This window comes from Fopius arisanus, unplaced genomic scaffold, assembly GCF_000806365.1.
Source record: "Fopius arisanus strain USDA-PBARC FA_bdor unplaced genomic scaffold, ASM80636v1 scaffold00126, whole genome shotgun sequence".
NCBI lineage: Eukaryota > Metazoa > Arthropoda > Insecta > Hymenoptera > Braconidae > Fopius > Fopius arisanus.
This window is the reverse complement of record NW_011887865.1, coordinates 82,178-102,165: the sequence shown is the minus strand read 5'-3', so window position 1 is coordinate 102,165 and position 19,988 is coordinate 82,178. Positions and strand designations below refer to the sequence as shown.

Below are 19,988 nucleotides of genomic sequence, written 5' to 3'. Positions count from 1 at the left end.
GGTACATTCAAGTACTCAATGAGTACAATCCAAACCAACAAAAAAAAGTTAGATTTTTCAAACTTCGATGCCAACTTCACATAGCTTATCGCATTGAGGATTTCCAAGGATTTGGAAAACTCATTCTGTTGAAATTCTTTCTTAAATTCTGTATTTAATTCTCCAATGTGAAACGATAGGAAATTTATAGAAAATCTGCAATAGCAGAATTGTAGAAAAATTATTATAAAAGATTGGAAGATTAAAAATATTTAAAAATATAATTGACAGAAGATTCTTCGCAAGATGTAATTGAATCGCCATGTTTACAAATTTGAATCAGAATTATCTCGTGATAATTGCATGAATTAAAATTTTGAGAAATAAAAAAATGAAATGTGAGTGCCCATTCGGGATGAGTTTAAAATTCGAATGTAAATCAATATAAATGATTGAGATTATGACCAATTCAAAAATTTGAGTTAAGTCTCAATTTTCGGAAAAAAAAGATGATTGCATCAAACCGCAATAGAGATTAATACCACCCATCGAATAAATATCCGTGGTTAACATCCCGCTGAGTGAGATTTAATCGAAACGAATTAACAGTCTATTCCGCCGCGACTAATCTCCCAAGATTTTAAATCAACATTGGATGGAGGGGACTGATGAAAGAATTAATTCAGCGTGAAGAAGGGGCCCCATACTATTCCCCATCCTTAACACAATAAACTCGATCTGTACCCCATAAAATTGACTCTCTACCCGATGAATCCTCCACTCACTAATGAAGTAAGGAAAGGTGTGGAGTGTTCAAGTTAAAACGAGTTCAATGAACTCCGGAAGTTGAGAAAAATATTGGCACTTGTATAACTCAAGTTCACTCATTGGAAAATGTCATTACGGTGGAAAATCCGCACCCGATTGCCATGCAATTCTCATAAAACCATTGAAAAACTCCGGAATTACGAAAAAATAATGCATTTCTGAGCTCATCTACCAGAACTAACAGCCGGAGGTTTTTATTAAAGCGAAAAAAAAAAGTGTCAACACGAAATTGAGGGAACAGTATTATTCCGTTACAGACAGATAAATATCATGATTGATGGAGAATTTTTTCGGTAAATAATAAAAATGACTTCTATCTGTTTTCTTCTGGTTTCTTTTTCTTTATTATTTTTATTTTTGTTCTCACTTCCATTAGAGTATTTTATTCTGTGAGAATAAATAAGAAAAGTGAAGTCACCGTAGTTGGCACGTTATTTAGAACGACAAACTACTGAAACACTTCAACACCATAAATACACAATTTAGGTGTGATCGACAGAGAATTTCGCACGAGAGATACGATATTGTGACACAAGAAGAAAAAACTTGACTGTTCTGAGAAAATTTAAGACACCGTTAGTTTCTACAATCAATAGTTGCATTAACTTTATTAATTCTAAGTTTGTTTTTGTGATGTTAACTCCGCAGAGATTTAATACTGATGATTATAGATTCTAGGGGATTATGGTGGAGAAAAATAATAATTTTCTCAGTGATAATTACAGTCTCTGGGGGAATTATGGCGATGAAAAATGGCTGTTTTAGTTTTTCTGACTTCTCGGGATTTTATGTTTCGTTTTTAAGTGGAGATATTCCATTGAAATGTAGAAATTAATTGTTTATCCAATAGAATTGATTGATCATTCTGTTTTCTAATCGGTTATTGGTACTATTTTTTTAGACATTCATTGAATTCCTTAATTCCCTTTCTAAAAGTCTTTCTCGAGTGTTTTTTTATCAATTAATTTTTTAGCTTCATGAAAAAGAGGTTTGAAGATTGAACAGAAAAAATGTATTATCCGCGTCACGAAAGCAATTATTAATAGTTTTTGCTGGTAATTAATGAGAGAAAATTGAGCTGGACTTTCGAAAAGTATTTCCCAGTTTTTTAATCGATTGGTTTTCAGCTTAATGGAAAAGTGGTCTTGATATTTCGAAAGATTCATAGAACTCAAGTGATTGCCAGAGTGCAGTAAAAAAATTAATAATACATTTTTCAAATAGTTATACTGAAATTTATATAACGAGGTCTGCAAATTTTGAACAAGGGATATTTCTATTTAATTATTACAGATTTTTAAATAAAAAATCAGTAATATTGTAGTAAAATCCGCGTGAAAGATAAATTTACGGTAATTTGTTCCTCGAAAATTAATGAAAATTACGGAATTCTCAAGAAATAAAATCAATCAGTGAATTCCAGGGAACTCGAATTTCTAGAGCAATTGTCCGTGTGTTGAATATTTATTTTTATTTGAGATTTTTCTTCACCAATTAATTTTTTTTCAATTGAATAAAAATCGTAAAAAATCCAGCGGTTATGATATTAAAACCGAATATTGGAAAAAATAAAGTCAGGATATCTCCGTGATTTTCCAATGACTAACCAAAGATTTAATCCCAATAATTACACAGTCCTCAAGATATATCATCCAACCCAAAACTCAATTTTCTCTTTCCTCCGTCGCGGTATTTGTAAATTGGTTAAAACTGTCTCTCAGTAATATTTCGGTATTTAATTTCCGGCATTGGTGAGGGCCAATTAGTTGTTTCCTCTCCGAGCAGTTCTGTGGTGAAACCGGAAATTGATGAGGAAATAAAAAGCACGTGTGGCAAAAAGAGTGCTCTCGAAAGTAGATAAAACAGGTGGAAAAATAAAAATGAAATCCCCAGGCGAAAAACACAAGTGAAATCAATTTTTCGAATCCCCCGTGTCCACTCCAATCCCATTATCCCAGAACAAATAATGAGTGTAATAAATGTTGATGTGCACGAGTAAGAGGTGTTATAAAATCGCGTAGGTTGACACCGTAAATTTTCCGTTCTCCCATGAAAAATAAAATCATTAAAATTGGTACGTGTGTTGCTGGATTTATTGTTTATGAGGTGCAACTGATGTTGTTATCTCTCAAATTACTCACTCGACGTACACCAACATTTACCAATTTGATAAAACAATTACCAGAGAATAAACAACAACCCAAAAATATCTTGAGAACTTTCAACCCCGACCCTTTGACGACTCCATCGAACTTTCGACAAGATTTTTAATTAAGAATTCACTATTTGATGAGGAAATATAAATGAGAATCGTAAATTTCACTTCAATTATCCCGTGAAATTTAATAGAAATGCGGAAATATCAGCTAATTACATTCTCAATTCAACAAAATTACGTTCTTCCCAAATAATAAATTCTTCTTCCGTAAATAAAATTTAATACCCCTTCCAAATAACGACTAACTCCCAATAAAAACTCAATCCTTCTCCTTCCACCCTTCAATAACTCCTCATTCCAATTAACCGACATTTCATTGCAAATTCCACGTCAATTCCATAAAAATCCCGACAAATCCCAATCCCTGTAATCATATTAAAATATTTTCCCGAAGGATTCACCCTCCAAAACGTAATCCGAGAAATGTAATTCCTCTCCAATTAACGAGCCCTAATTTCCCCATTAAAAAAGCAAGAAAAAAAATAACAAATTCTCACCAGAAACGAATAAATAAATAAAATGATATAATTTGTGTTGACATTACCCAAAGGAACCCCATAACTTTCCCATAAAAAATCCTTTAATACCCCCCTAATATCCCCGTCTCTAATTACATGAGTTCTTAATTATCCCAGACTGATGTACCGGAGTAGTGGGGGTAAATATAACAGTCTGTACGATGGTTTCAAGACTGAGAGGCATATGCTGTGTCTGGGCAAACGAGTTAACGAGGTGAACATTTTACGTTTGATATTTATCCGATGGGTCTCCGCCTCGGGACCCGTTTTATTGAGTCATATATCAAAACGTTCGAAGGTAAGTCAGGTGAGGGGTAGAAATAGGGGGAGGGTAAAGAGGGGAGATTGAAAGAGGGAGATCTCAACATCCAAACGCAAAACGACTGTGAGGTCAACAGTATATACCATATAAAATTCCCCTCAGGACATCGATGATTATTACTTTATATTATTTATATATCTCTTATTACGGTTTTTGAATTTTTAAACATTCAATTTTCCATTATTTTTCATTTAATTTTTTTTATCCCCAACGAGAGGTATTTAAAATTGTGCCATTAACAATTTCGATGTGACACGAACCGTGGAATAAATAATAAACGCACAAAGACCCGAGACACTGTGAATACATTGGGGGAGGGCTGAAGGGGATGAAGTGCGGGGGGGTGTGAGGGGGGGGAGGCGGTGGGTGAGGGGTTCCTGGGCTCGCGCCATATTTACATCCGATAACGAGGCCGCCAGGAGATATTTACATTTTTAATAGCATAAACCCACAGAGCCGCGTGGCCCGTCTCATTCCACCCTCACCTTTAATACATACCCTCCCCACCTCTCATCCTGGTTTTTTCTACAGCACCCATTTATTAGCCCTAATTGATCGAAAGGGGTCTTCCCTTTCTCCTAAATTTCACCGTTGGGCCCCCAAAACTTCATTAAGAAAAACCAAACGCCAGTCTTATTTATTGCTCATTAATTTTTTCACCACAATTTACCCCACCTTCCTCTCTCCCTCTCCCTCCCACCCGCATCACCGCCCTTCTATCACTCTTTTTTTTTTCTCAGTTTAATTTCACATGGTTGCTCTCGTGATTATGCACTCTGATGAAATAAATTTGTGGTTAATTATTCACTGGTGTCAATCAGTGAATTAGTCACTGGGATCTTGAGATATTTTAGTTTGTTACCCTGGGGAGGGGGAGGGGGGATTTTCTGCATTGCGGGGGGAGTTGACGGGTGATTTTGATGAATTATGAAATTTTTCGATTTAATGGAATTATTTGGAAATCATGGAATAAAAAGTTATGGTTTCTATTTAAAGTTTCTTTTAAAGTTTCTATTTTATTTTATTTTAATTTCGGGAATTCTTTTATGTTTCAATGAAAATGTCATACAATTTTTAGAATTTTTAAATGATTCAAATTTCTCTTCAATTAATCTGTTTGATTATTTTTTTTATGTCAAATTCCGTGAAACTTTGGAATAAAACTACTAGACGTGAAATTTCTATCTATCTTGTAATTGGCTCGCCAATTATTCCATGAAGTTTCCTATTTTAATGTTTACATGCCAGTGAACTATTTTGATTTCTCAACCTGTGAAAAATTGAATGGAACGTAGTATTTATCCTTCACTCTTAATTGAAAATACGAGGGCTCATGGGTAAGAAATTTCATAAATGATTTGATGTGAAATTCAATTAGAATTTACAACTCTAATATAATAATCCCCACGAAACTCCTACTCAATTTCCAGGTAAATTCCGACAGTATAACTGTCAAAACAAGTTATTACTGACAAATCCATTGACAACTAGACTGTTCACTAAAACCTATTATCCCCATGACACCAAAAATTCCTCAAAAATTGAATATCTCATAATTTCCAAATCCCATTCTATGAAAACCACACCAGAACCTAATAATCACGGCCAAAACTAAATCAAAACCTCCGAATCAATTAAACTAACTAATCAAATCAATACAATAAATAAAACTACTAAAAAATACAGCCCTAATCCGAGAGTAAAAGTGTAAATTTAACTTGAGAAAAATTGTGATGCACAAAAAAATTCAATGGCCAATGAAAATCCAATTAAAATGATTGAAAAATTGATATGAAACCCCTAAATTTCGAATAAACCGAATAAACAATAATTATAACTCATGACGAACGAGCCTTACAGACATACGCATTGTGCTACCACGACGCACGGATCCAGTTAATTGGATGGAGTGTTTGTACTTGCAATTAGCGATTAGCAATTACTTCCTCCAAATGGAAGCGTTCGGCTGTCTCAGACCGACGGAGCGATTAATGGGCCAATTGGCTAATACCGTCGTCACGCAAGAATACCAAAGGGTTTTACAACGTTGTGTTTATAGTCTATTGTATGAACCACACATACATCACACATTTTTATGACTTTTTGCCGTGATCATCGACCTCTGTTAACGCTTCTAAACGATCAGTTACATGATTATGTGCTACCAAAGCGTCAGTAGATGACGTTCCTTCATGATAGTGTAAAAATTCACTAATGAATTATCAACGAACAATTTTTTAGGAAATAACTCAAAGCCTCGTTTGTACCCGTAATTTCATGTGTTTAGTTGGAAAAGGGGTGGGAGAAGGGGATTTCACAGATGTTGAATTGAACAGGGGGAGAAAACCCCTCCAAAGAGTAAAATAAAATTGTTTTAGTGGCCGTAAGGAGGAGGAGTGCTTGGTGAGCGCTAATAAAACACAATTAGCGGCTCTCGGGTCAACCAATCAGGGACTTGGAGGCGCGTATAACGCACGCGTAAAAGCCCCCTCCAGGCGAGATTATTTATGATCTGGTCTTGCCACGTATTATTGGTGAGCCGATCATTCGCTCCGTCCATCCTTTAATTTTTCCCTTTTTTCATTTTTCATTGTTTTTTTTCTTTACATTTCTCTCCTTTTTTTAGTGCAATTAGTATCATCCAGCGTGATTTTAAAAAAAGCCAGTCCTATCCGTGATTAAACGAGGGGAATATGTTGAAGAGGGAACGAGAGGTATCTCTGGGTTGGTGATGAGAGGATTTTGTTAATTAGGAAAATATTCTGGGGAGTTTGAAAAATTGAGGGCTTTCTGGTCTCTTAATGCTTGCTGATTAGAAAATAACTTCAGTCGTAAATTTATCAATCGAATTATGAGAAAATCATCATTATTCTGGAGTATTCTGTGTCGGGAAATTAATGGATCGCGTTATTTCATTTTGCAACGATTTTTTCAATTGATTGCATTAGTACCATCTCTGAGAGATTGAATCAACACTTGGAATTATTTTTTTCGATTGTTCGATAGAAAATCAAAACTTGAAATAATCGGTTTATGTGGCAAATTTAAAATATTAGCATGACAAGGAGTAATGTTAATACACAGAGAAAATTTTTTTTTTGCCATGAATATTTACTGTCCACAAGTATATTTGGCATTAGTAAATCTTGTGGGAGTATTTACACAGTGATTGCCATATTTACTAGCGGGAAGAAAATATATTTGGGAAAAGGAATTTTTTTCTCAGTGTATTCTCACGAATTGACCTAGGCAACCCAAAAAACAATAGTGTAGCCTAAGAATCAATAACTCGTTAATTATCGCGAGCGAGCCGTCAATTATCCTCAAGACCATAGGTGATAAGACCCCCCTCCACCCCCCAAAAGCCGGAATAAAATTTTCCCTATCACCGGTAGCGGTCCCAGACCGTTTACCTTATCACTCCTCGTGGTTAAATGGTAATTCGCGTATTTATTTCCACTTGAAAAGTAAAGTAATACAGGTTATCGCGTACATGCGAACGATATAGCTTACACTTTAACGTATATCTGTATCCTTTTGTCGGTGTACCCCTCAAATATACATTGATACCAACACTCGCGTGACTTCGACAATTGGCCTCTTCAATAACTTCTTTCAAAACTCACGTACCCCCCTCCCCGCCCCTCATAACCAAGACATTCCGAGTATTTGGAGTATTGAGATTACGCGATGAAAAAAAAAATGAGGATAAATTATGACTTTGATAATAATTATCGTCTCAATAACTCCTGGAGGAATTTTTTTTTCCATTTTTCATGAAACCCCGAGGTAATGCTCGACCTGAAGAATTCTCGATAGATAATGCCTCGTTATCGTTATTATTTCCCATTTTTAAACTTGGAATTGTGTAAAAAGGTATAAGCCTTAATTACTCATTGGCAATTAAACGTTATGAGGTGTATTGACTCACCATAACCTCGATTCCCATCGTCGTTACCCGGTAAATCAGCATCCTCGACATCCACGAGACTTCTTATACTGAAGACACTCTTGGCAACTCGATGATTAACCGATGTCTTCTGCGCAACAATTTGATCAGCAACGGCGCCATCCGGCGGGCGTCTAGTTGTCGTGCTGAGGTCCATCTGATTATCCACTGATGTATCACAACTCTGACCGATATTACCAAAAAACTCGACTGATGTACCACTGATAAGTGTCAAACATGAATTGTCTCGACTCATTACACCAGATTGCACGTGTTTGCTACGATAAATCTATCAGACTTCACCGGTACAATAGCCGATACTTGGATCATTGTTTCATAATTCACCAACTGGTTTGACAATTTTTTATTTTCACCACTAATACAGGACTGACCACCTCAACCGTGTCGATTCTCAACAAATATCAGGCCCCACGTATAAATATCCAATGAAAATATTGATAACGTTAATCGTACACGGACTACGTCGACTAATTAGATTCACCGTGTTGGTTAAGTATCGTGGCTTGCTAAAACACCGAACCGTCCAGTTTTTCCTACAATCCACTATTTCCACTCACAATTCACTGAGTAACACTCATCTGGTAATAACCAATTGAACAATGTATCGAGTTGCTTGAGGCCAGAACTCGAATTTTGTTCACGTTTTTTTTTTATTCGGTGATATTATCGTAACGATATTGATATCAATTTCATTGATAGTCCGCACAGCACGTTCGACTGCCACTGCTCACGACCACTGACGAATTAGTCAACAATTACAAGCCGACTGTACGGGACAATGAATACTCGGATGTAAACACAACAGTGGGAAGAGGGGGAGCGATGAGGTCAGAGTGAAACAAAACTGGCGAATTGAATAGAATAATAGAGTAACAACAGTCGATTGTTGGGTGAATGGATCGATCACACGTACTTTTCAATCAGTCGTCATTGAACTGTTGGGGGTTATGAGTGGAATAAATGTGATGTGGTGATTGTGTTTGTAACGCGTGTTGGGACTGATCGGCCGTACGACAGATTGTGCACGCGGTCCCACCGGTTGGGGATTTACCTGACGACTCGCGAGTCCCCGCGACTTGGACAACTACCGCCGTCAGGTTTACGAGTCAATGTATAACGAGAGAAGGGAAGCTACCTTTCCCTCCTTATCAACGCCCCCGTTTAACAAAATGGCGGATCGACAGGAACGCCCACTTTGTTGGGGAGAATGAGGGGATGTGTCAGTGCACCGTCTTTGTCATCCGGGTTTAGTGTTAGTGCCATAAAAATTGTGTCATCATCATCTGGATTCATCTCAAGCTCCTGGCCAAGGACTCCGCGGGATCATCTGCTGCTAGTCGACGAAATGGTGAGTGTTTTTTTCATTTATTTTTCCGTATCCGGGGCGAATTGGTCCAACAGCCGGGCAGATTGATGATGGCGTTGGTCAAGGGGTCTTTGGGGTTATTTCATCTCTGGTTTGGAAGTTGTCTGAAAATATTTTCTGGAAAATTTTATTGGATTCATTCGTTTGTTGGAAGTGGGGAATGGCTGGGGTTTTATTATCTTTAGAGAAGAGTTGAGGGGTTGTTTGAGGGTTCATTGGAGTTGACTCTGTGGAAAGAATCCTGGCGTCTTTGTGATCGGTTTTTAGCGGGAATTCTGGGAAGTCAGGTGAATTCTGGGAAGTCAGGTGAATTCGTGGATGAGGGAGACTGTTGACATTGTGCGATCATTCTTTCGGATTAATTTGGAAGATCAAAGGATATCAAAACAAGAGAAGATTCGAGCGTTGTTCAGAGGTTATTGTAGAGGTGATCAAGGTCGTTGATTCTTCGATGTTATTCCCTGAGGTTTCAGATGATTGCGTGATCTGCATGAGATTGAGTCCTCTCTATTTTGTAAAGGGTTTTATCTCTTGCATTTTGGAGATATCGTCAATTGATCAATGGATCAGTTGATCATCTCTGTAGGTTTTTTTCATTTTCATTGTCCAGACGAGGCTGCAATATTCGGAATTGAAGAGGTGGCTGAAAGTCAATCTTAACCAATTTGAAAGTATTAATTCGTCAATATCTCTTTATTGGATTTTCCATCTTACAAATCTCAATCCCAATTGTTCGCAGTATATTATAGTAATAGTTTGAATGCACAAATATTTTATTTGCGATTAACACAACGAAATTTGCGATTTTTGCGTGAAAAAAGTTGAGAACAAGTGATTAATGAATTTTTACGGAAATAGAACGAACAAAAAAAACGATGAACACTAAGTCTTGCTGGGATACATTGAATTGCGGTTCTGTGGAGGATTTGACATATTTCTTGAATTATCGTGACTACCGAAAGGGTATCTTAATCTTTGGCACAATAAATAATGCATCAAGCCATTTTCCTTAGATTCTCATTCCCAAGTTTCACTCGTCTGTGTAATTGTCATTGCGAAAATATATAGCTCGTTGATTATTCTCCTGAGTTTAATCATTAGAACTCAACGAATAATTATGCTTGAGATCCTTGAAGTGGCTGACCACGATTATGCGTTACGCATTTTGCAAATTCGCACTGGCAGTTTTCTTCATAAAAATTTCTATTTATGCGTCGAGCTTATGTCTAACAAATCTACCGAGTGAATATAAATTTCTCATTTTAATTGAACGTAATTTTCGGGTAATGGTGAGGGATAAAGGGTGCCATCTAGGCCCCTACGAGTACAACTGCATCGATAACTGGCAGTTTGAAAATTAATTCCATAAACATTCCTATCTAGTTTACCGACTTCGTTGCCTTACCATACATTGATATAATCCTCACTTACGTCCTTTTGAAATAACTAAAATTATCATTATCAAAATCACTGTCATGTTTTGTTACGTACACCGGACGTAATGCTGAGTTTTTCCATTAATTATTAACGGATATTATTAATTAGTACACTAGGGTCATGGCTCACCACTCCAGTCTTTTTAATAATAGATGTGAGTGGAAAAAAAATTGACACCCAATTTTTCCAGATATTCACAACATTAAATTCCATTTTTAGGTTTTATTTTTGTGATTAATGGGGTGTGAATATCTTGCGAATATTCAGGTGTTAATTTTACCTCACATTCACCTGAATTTCAATCGCGATTATTTGTCTCTTTTGATTCGAATAATTAGCACCTTTGAACGTTTGTCAAAACGTTCTGGTGATTTTGAGCTTTGAGAATAAATGATTTATGTCAATTAAGATTATATAGTTTGGCGCTAAGCTGTCGTGTGGTTATTAATTATTGGGGGGGCTGTTGTCATTGGTGAACGTGTTTGGTGAAATCTCAGTAATTCTGAAACTGTCACTGCAACACGTACCACACCACGACCTCCTTCCAAGACGTCACTAGCGCAGCAGACTAAATTCTGTAACAAAAATAATTCAATCCAAATTATCAATCTGCCAGGAAACGATTAAGTCCGTGGTTTATTTAACGCCTAAATGAGTCAATGAAAACTAAGCGAAGGAATTGGAGTGGTGATTTAAAATTGTTTCATCTCGTCAGATGGTCGAATTGCTCCATAAAATATCTAGAACAAAGTCCATTTATTAATAATTATTGGTCATCATTGATTATAAATTTTTAATTATTTTTCCTTAAAGAATAATAGAAAAATTGATACAATCAAAAATGATGACACTAATTTATTAAAAGGGGATTCCTGAAAATTTATTGAATTTCACCCCTCGTTTTTCTCAAAAATTCTCACAGAACCGAGAAATCAGTAGTTTTTATCGAAGAATATTTTATTACCAAAGACGATATTACAATAATTGATATACCCAATACAATGAACGTTACAATGTGATGATGAGCCCTCAAAAAGAAATAGATTGAATAACGTAGCAACAGTCACGTCATTTCCATATAAATATAACAAAACTTTGGGAAAAAAAATAAATATACATGGAAAAAATTAATTAAATCTAACAGGGTAAAACCTGGTGATAATCTCAACACACATAGAAACGCAAACTCCATGGAGTACGTTCTAATATTGCGTAATGAATCGTAATTATCACTCAAGTCAACCAAGGAATGATTTTTCCTCATTAAGTACGAAATAGCTTATTGAATTAATTTGTGGGATTCGTTGAGAAACGAAAGAAAACAAAAGCAGTCTTTCAGATCAGCTTGCAGTGTTTGACACAAAATCTGCCAATTGTAATACTGTCGTAATGTTCTTAAGAACAATTTAAGTACATTTTCCACTTCATGGGATTAGTGATTCAACGAATAATTGAAAATTCGTGGTAAATTGTTCGGATATTGCATAATTTTGTTGAAAAACTGACTAGAAGAATAAATTAGAGACTAGAGACTGGAATTGCATAAATACGTGACGTAAAAGAAGTCAAAAAAAAATCGTGAAATGCATAAATAACTTTCTGTTGAAAAAGATCGCATGCTTCGAAATCATAAATACGTGTTTAATTAAACCGAGAATAACTAAAGCTTCACGGAGAAGTATAATTAAATATACGAGAGACTCTCAAACTCCACTTCAGCTCCATGCATATACCTTTATCATTTAGAAGCTTTCGTATGAAATAAATATCCAATAATCATACCGCGATATTATCGCTGCTTATTCAATTAACCCAGATAAAAAAAATTAATGAAAAATTGTCTTGAGAGACTAAACACAGCTGCGACTATGAGTCACTCACGATTTGCTTGATTTAACGCCCGATGCACTGCAACGAGAATTATTGTCAACGAAATAAATGAAAATTCTTGAAATAATTTTCATTCTCTACAGTCGTACCTGCCGTTTTGATTACAATTATTAATTAGCGAAAAATATATAATTTGAAGACATCTGCTTGTCAAATATATGGGTGATATGCCCCTTACGAAATTTATCGACGAATTCCTTTCATTTTAATCTGCATTAATAAATGCAATGCAATTACTCCCTTCGTGTGATTAACCTGTTGATTTTGATTAGATCGTATAAAAAGATTGGATACACTATTAATCATGATAATCACTGGTAAATACCTACAATATTCGAATGGAAAAATCTCGCTAATTATCCTACGTCTATCAAATGCCTGATCAATCGTTAAAAAGTTACCAAATAAATGCACAACCGCTGTTGCAGCACTAGATAAATGCATAATAATTCGAATACAATTAGCTTTCCGATGATAATGAACAACCTAAAAAGTAACAGCCTTGTTGTTAAGCACCTTTTTTTTTCATTTAAAAAATTCGATAGTTATTGCGTATGAGACACTTTCGTAGGCCATCGTAAGCCAAATGGTGCATAAGTGCATCAACTAAATGACAAGCCGCATTAATCCAACGAAATATATAGTATCTTTCTCGCCGGAATAAAAAAAATTGCCTCAAAAGTGTCCACATGAATTCTGTCAGAATCATTTAGTGTTTGTGGTGATTAAGTTGTGATGAATTAACGTGGCCCTGATTAATGATTCGTATTGATTGCCTGGGATTTTCTAATCAGGCATTGGGAAGATATAGAGGAGAGACAGGGTTGATAAAAATAGGGCTAAAAGCATCGCGGTTAGGACCCGCTCCTGTATTGTACGTTGTGAACCTGCGACTGGCTCTTCATTAGTCTCTTCATCGCGTCGCAATGGAAGAAGAGTTGACACGAGACACGACAGAGCCTGGAGCCCACACGCGTTCATGTAACCCATGTCCATGATTGCATCCGCATCCATTAACACCTCCTGTAACCAACAACGATACTACTCAGTCCCATTTTTCCTTTCGATTGGTTCTTCAACGATTATTAATTCAGCTACCCCTTATTCCAAATTCTACGACTCTTATTGATTCATCATTGATTCACTCATTGTCAATTACTCAATTAATAACTTATGTGCTCAGCAAGTTTTAGTCGTTGACAAATTACTGATGGTACAAATTGAATTATTACTCATTATTACTCATTATTCGTTATTTGATGATTCATGACTCGGATTTATTAATTCACTGATTATGTCGTTTAATTGTTTTTATTAGTTGATATTGGATGATTTTTAGTGGTGATTATTGTCTAGGATGAGATGATCATTTACAAAAATCCATGAGTAAATTCAGGATGAATTAATAAATAGCACAACGTCAAGGTTCCAGGTTACTCCCAGATAATAAGCAATGTGACACAGAAGCAATTCGATCTAATGCGCATGCAACTAAAGCTTTATCTCAATGTTTTTCTCAATAGCAGCTCATCACCCACCCAATCCCACCCATTTTTATCCAATTGATACGTACAGTATTCGGGACTGACTAGTAGTTGTTGGAAATACAGTATGTGATAATGTGGAATGAAATGATTTACACAAAAATTAAATTTGCAGTTACGAGTTGAAATTTTTCATCGTAACTTTGTTTATTCTATGGGGATGATGCACAACAATGATTTTGGTGTTTGTTATCGTTAAATAGTACATCGTGAGTTTAAGGGAATTTCATTGATATTTATTCCATCGTTATTTCGATGTTTATTCGCTAATGACGGACTTTATTGCTCAACAATTGAATTTTCATGCATGGTATGGTGTTTAAAAGATAAAGTGACAATGGCTAGAAGCACAGTCTCTCGGAATAAGTCTCAGAGGAATGAAATAGGGGAAATTTTATTGTAATTACCTCGTCCACTCCGATTTTTCGACAGGCCTCGAGGAAATTGTCGACGTTTCGTCTGCATCTTGCCATTGTTAGTTTTGGCTGTGGAAATCATTGAGATGATTAATTAATCATTAATAGTTTATCTGAGAGGCATAGAGTGGGGAATTGTAACTCACAACTGCAGGTGATGGAACGTGAATACTTCCGACTGATCGGGGCCTCACGTGATTGGCAAGATGACAGAGGACAACACCATCGGTCAGGGCTGGCGCCAAGTCTTCAGGCAATGCCATCTTCAATCTCGTTTCAATATTCTGAAAATAAGATAAAGACGAAATTCATTAATTTCGTCAATCATATGCCTCAAAAACTCAACATCATGATGAACGGAAAATTTCTGGTAGATTAGGATCTTCGAGAATTATTTTCGCATCCCCCCAAAAAAAAATAAACTCACACTTCTCAATTGCTCGATCAAATCAGCCTCCTCTTTGGCTCTTTCAAACTCCCTCCTCATCGTAAATGAATACTTCTCCGGCATATTGCTGTTCCAAGTGACAGTCCTCGGTGATTTTGGACTGAGATTATTCTTGTTGGGGCTCTTACTGCTGTCCTCGACGTACCCAACAGCAGTTTTAACGAGTCTCGTAGCATGTGCAGGACTGGAATTGGTAGATAAAATTCCACTCGAGCCCTTCACCGGTGAACTAGGTTTCTTGTACGGTTGCTCCATATACTTTCCACTCTTCCCATTGTACTCAAGATTACTTCCATTGATAATCGGTGAATTATTGTAATTCTGAATGCGAGAAGGTGTGACTTTTTGTACAGGCCTCTTGGTGCCATTCTCATCATTGAATATCTGTTTATTTGCCAGTATTCCATCATTTGTGTTTATATCTGGTTCGTTGCCCTGCGACTCGTTGCCTGGTGGTGTTATTTGCTCCTTCGGTCTGTAGACACTCGATCCCTCGTTCGCCCGTTGTTGTCTCAGTGCCTCCTTGTACTCTCTAAATTTCCCAGAAATTAATTGAATTTCATTTTATAATCAAATCATGTCTGTGGAGTTGGCAGTTCGAAGGCGTACCTGTACGTTTGTGTGTGATTCAAGGGTCTCTTCTCCTCTCCATTCATTATTGGAGAAGCTGTCACATTGTGACTCGACTGGAGTGACGGAGATTGATTCAAAAGTCCACTAGACTCCAAATTTCTGGGGAATATCGTAAACTATTAATCACTCGCGTCTATTCATTAAAGAATTATCTCGGATAATTCTAACTCTATTCGGATTCCGGGACAATTCTCCTATCGTGTGAGGAAATAATATGAGATTCATTATAGTTCAGTAATCTTTATAATTAATCATTGAAATGATTAAAAATTGATTAGAGACGAACGATACATGACGATTACGATTTTTTTTTTGTCATATGCATTCATAATTTTTTGAATTATCATATTTATCGCAATAAATAATTGCATTGTGCTCACCCTGGTGGTGTGATAGAGTTGTTGTGAAGCGCCGGAGCCATTGGTCTCTTATCAGTCCCATTTTCTGAGGCGCTGCGCTCTAATCGTCTCTTCTGCAGTTGGTCGTGAAGTATCATTGCCTGGAGATAATAGCACATCAATTAAATATTGATTGATCAATTTATTTGACCTCGGTTGTGTCTACTCCACATATTCTTTCTGCACACGATTTTTAAACCACATTGTAACAGGGATTATTTATACTCAGAGTATGAGAGATAGACAATATTTCGATGAAATTTTATCGGTCCAGTGACTAAAGCGTTGTTCGATGAAAAATAAAAAATTCATACTAACTTTTCCCAATTCATCCTCGAGGGAGGTTCGTTCCCCTGGGGATATAGTGCTGGGTGTGGAGGTTCCACTGAATGATCCGTTGACACCGACGTCATGAGGCAATGTAATTGAGAGTGGTGAGCACTCTTGTCGCCATCCACTTCTCGTTTCCGTTTCATTCACCTTTGATAAATAAATTGAGATAAGTTTTGGGGATGAAATATTTATTTAGCTAACTACATGGTTTCTACTTTTATTTCTAATCTACTAGTAGAGGCGCCAAGGGGATACGGCAATGAGTAAATAAGATACTGTGGCGATAATGAAAATGTAACTGACCCCAGTGTGAATTTCTTGAGACCAGCGTTTATCAACTCCGTCACTGGTACTGTAACCACTGTCGACGTTGTGACGCCTGTGGGATCGTGTGTCTAGGGTGGCATGTCCTCTAGCTTCCAGTGGACTTCTTCTTATTCTTCCCGATCTTGCTCTCTCGTGTTTCGCTGCCTGTCTCTCTAAATATTTGAATATGTGTGTTCGCCCGCGAATGCACAGCTGGAGAAATAATCAATGAGTTGGGAAATTCGAGGCGAACTCGTGAATTAATAATGCACGATTTATGGGATAAACTATTTACCGAGGCAGGTGGCGAGGTGAGCGGATTATCGGCGAGTCGTAGGTCCACAAGGCTCTTCATCTTTCTTAATTCATTTGGCAGGACTGATATACGATTACCACTTATATCCAGTTTCACGAGTCTTAGGTACGTCAATTCTGAAATGTGGAATCCAGGTGTTAGGGTTTCAAGGATTTTACACCGACGCGACTAATACCGGATTTTTGAACCTTTTCAATATTCAGGAATTTTTATATGACTCGAGAAATAGAGAAACAATCTCGTAAATTTTTCCAGATTTTCTTCACTCATTGATTTCGAGATAGGAAAGTCCGTGTAATATGGATATTTTTTAATTTAAATTAATGGAGTAACAATTAAAACTGAAAATCATTTAATTATTGTCAAATCCACTCCACATTACTTGATTCAAAACAAAATCAAATTTTTATTTTAATTACAAACGTTTTATTATTTTTTTTTCTTTATCTTGGAAGAATTGCTAATAGAAGACGAATTTTTAAATAATTATTTCATTTACTTATGAAGTATTAAACAATATTTCATGGATTAGACATACATTTTTTAATTTCACGGATCACATAAAAAAATCGATGCAATATTGAAAGGCAATACTCCAGTATGGGTCGAGTACAAATCAAATCGCCGTAGAATATCGTATATTCTTCAAAATTATTTTCCCGGGTTGAATTTTCTTCTCAATCCACTCACCAATAGGCAGATGTACCAGCATATTATTTCTAAGATCTAGCCACCTGAGTCTCGGTAAATCCCCGATTCTGGGTGGTAGACTAGCAATCTCATTGCAACCAGCATCCAATTCAGCAAGTGCTGTCATTCTTCCGAGCTCTTCTGGCAGTGACACCAAACGGTTGTGAGCGACCAGAAGTGTTTGTAGAGGTAATCTGCATACCTCACGTGGCAGTGATGTCAACTGATTTCGACTGACCACGAAAAAAAAAATCAATTGAAATAACGTCGCAATCCTGTCAATACCATAATAACCACAAGCCCCTAATTACCTGAGATCGAGGTAGCTCAATGACTGGAGCATAACAACAGTCTCCGGTATGACCCGTATTGCATTGTGATAGAGATGAAGTTTCTCCAGAAATGGAAACTCCGTGACCTCCTCAGGTAGCTCACCAAAGCGGTTTTTCGATAGGTCTGCAACCCGATTACATTCATAAATAAATTATCAATTGAATCAAGAGAAATGGGGCGTATCTTGCTGATATTAATTATAAATTCATCTCGAGTCACATCTCTGGGTCATCAAGATGTCCTTATCATCTCCTTTCCTCTCCGGATAAACTCCATTTCGGGAAGTATTGATCAGAAATGTTGTGCTTCAGTGTACACTTCGTCGAGGTACCAATGTGCTTCAACCCCATGGCAACAGCTGAAAAGCTCTCCCTTTGGTACTGATTCTTCACCAGGGGGAATACTAAATGGGGGTGCAAGGGCCACGTGTGTGTTTCGAAAATGAACTTCATGGGGTGGGAAGTAAGAAAAGGGTGGGCCCTCAGCTGCTCCCAGCAACCGTCGACTGATCAATAATATAAACGAGTACCGCGGAATGTCGTTCACTCATTAATCCTTGGATTTATCCGGTTATTATTCACCATTAACTCGTGGTCTCATTCTTACTTTACCATCGATACCAATCACAACTCGGTATTTTTCAAATAAAAGAAAATTGAAATCATCCAGACACGCTATAAAAATGCGTCTGGTGCGTCTCAGGTTGCTGGCAATGGTTATCGAGGGGGGGAACAGCTGGGGTCGATGTACTAGGACACGCGAGGGTTGTTCCTTGGCAAAGGAGCAAGGTCGAGGTCCCTCGGTACTGCAACCACACCGATCGATACCAACCTTTTCCACAAAACTCGTGACATCCTCCGTTTATATATTTCAATGGATAACACGTCCTTCGGGGGTGTGGTCATTCCACATTTCAGTGTGTGCAAATTTTTATTTGAAAAATTGTACACAATATTGATAAACTATTGATGACTATAAAATTTCGTTGAGTGTTCTACACCTTTTTTGTAAAATTTCATTTTTATCGCAAATTTATGAGGAGATTGACGTGAAAAAAAAAGTTTTCGCGTTTTGTATTTATTTAAAATTTTGTTAGGGCCGGGGGCGTTGAGAATATGATTTAACTGCACTGTTCACTAGATAAATAAAATTTCCCCGTGAAGCAATCTCGAGTCTGCCCACATCTGCTGGCTCGAATGCTTCTGTTATCAATCAAAGCCTTTCCGATTTTCAACCATATTTATCAGTCCGGAAAGTGAAATTACAGTTAACACTCAATCTCATCTTAACTACTCCTCAATAAATATCGAAGTATTTACTATTTAAATAATCACCTCCAAAAGATCAAATACTCCCGTACGTAATGATTAAATATTTATTAAACACTAAGTACCTCGTACGAGTACGTGCATATGAATATCTGCATTTAAAACGCGAAAATGATTTTTTGCAGTTAAATTCGCTGGGTAAAGTAATAATTCTCCATAAACACATTTTTTTTTTGCAAAGGGTGGGTCGAGGGTGTGGTTGTTGCACCTTTCGTTATCAGTGGATGTGCCAACAATCAAGAAAAAATGATTGTGACACTTTCGAGTTAATAAATTAATTTCACTCGAAAGAATTAATGACTAAACTTTTATATTTTTTTTTTTGTTTTTTGGTTGACAGTTGTCACGGGTGTTTGAACAAAGAATGAAAAGGCACTTATGGTTTGATTTCACTTTTCATTTAATCACAAGTTTGAATTCTTCACATTTGCACTGTTACTATGGGTTTATAAAGAGAACTAGGTTTTTCTAATGGGACCAACTCTGATCATCGAAGCTAATCTCAAAATATGAAGTCTTGGGAGGAACTTGGACACTCGCGATGTGGTTCGATTGTTTGTCTACTTGGTACTGTTTTCTTTTTCCCTACACTCCTTCCTCCATTATCTTCCGAGAGGGGTAACTAGTTTCCTAAATTTTAAGAAGGGATGAAAATTGTAGTTCTGATTGGTGGGAGTTTTCTGTAGGAGGGTCTGCGTGCAAGGAGAGAATTTTT

At 36.7% G+C, this 19,988-nt stretch overlaps 2 protein-coding genes across 3 annotated transcripts in view; both read right to left on the bottom strand.

Annotated features, from left to right (window-relative positions):
• The window catches only part of LOC105271823 (homeobox protein aristaless), a 54,416-nt gene extending 45,269 nt beyond the window's left edge, over nucleotides 1-9,147 (bottom strand). Inside the window, exon 1 of the mRNA XM_011313592.1 lies at nucleotides 7,797-9,147. Within this exon, the coding sequence (XP_011311894.1) occupies nucleotides 7,797-8,070 (274 nt within the window). The 5' untranslated portion in view covers nucleotides 8,071-9,147. The remainder of the gene's footprint in view (nucleotides 1-7,796) is intronic.
• A 728-nt stretch (nucleotides 9,148-9,875) lies between these two features.
• Lrch (Leucine-rich-repeats and calponin homology domain protein) overlaps nucleotides 9,876-19,988 on the bottom strand; it is a 16,687-nt gene continuing 6,574 nt past the window's right edge. Inside the window, exons 2-12 of one of the 2 annotated variants that reach the window (XM_011313594.1) lie at nucleotides 17,924-18,068; nucleotides 17,613-17,845; nucleotides 16,902-17,038; nucleotides 16,604-16,819; nucleotides 16,286-16,447; nucleotides 15,950-16,068; nucleotides 15,546-15,668; nucleotides 14,916-15,468; nucleotides 14,635-14,772; nucleotides 14,480-14,557; nucleotides 9,876-11,213 (exon numbers count right to left, since the gene is read on the bottom strand). In XM_011313594.1, coding sequence (XP_011311896.1) covers nucleotides 11,064-11,213; nucleotides 14,480-14,557; nucleotides 14,635-14,772; nucleotides 14,916-15,468; nucleotides 15,546-15,668; nucleotides 15,950-16,068; nucleotides 16,286-16,447; nucleotides 16,604-16,819; nucleotides 16,902-17,038; nucleotides 17,613-17,845; nucleotides 17,924-18,068 — 2,054 coding nt within the window. In that variant the 3' untranslated portion in view covers nucleotides 9,876-11,063. Of the gene's footprint in view, nucleotides 11,214-11,576; nucleotides 13,552-14,479; nucleotides 14,558-14,634; nucleotides 14,773-14,915; nucleotides 15,469-15,545; nucleotides 15,669-15,949; nucleotides 16,069-16,285; nucleotides 16,448-16,603; nucleotides 16,820-16,901; nucleotides 17,039-17,612; nucleotides 17,846-17,923; nucleotides 18,069-19,988 lie in introns of those variants that run through there. The other variant, XM_011313593.1, reaches the window with a different exon arrangement.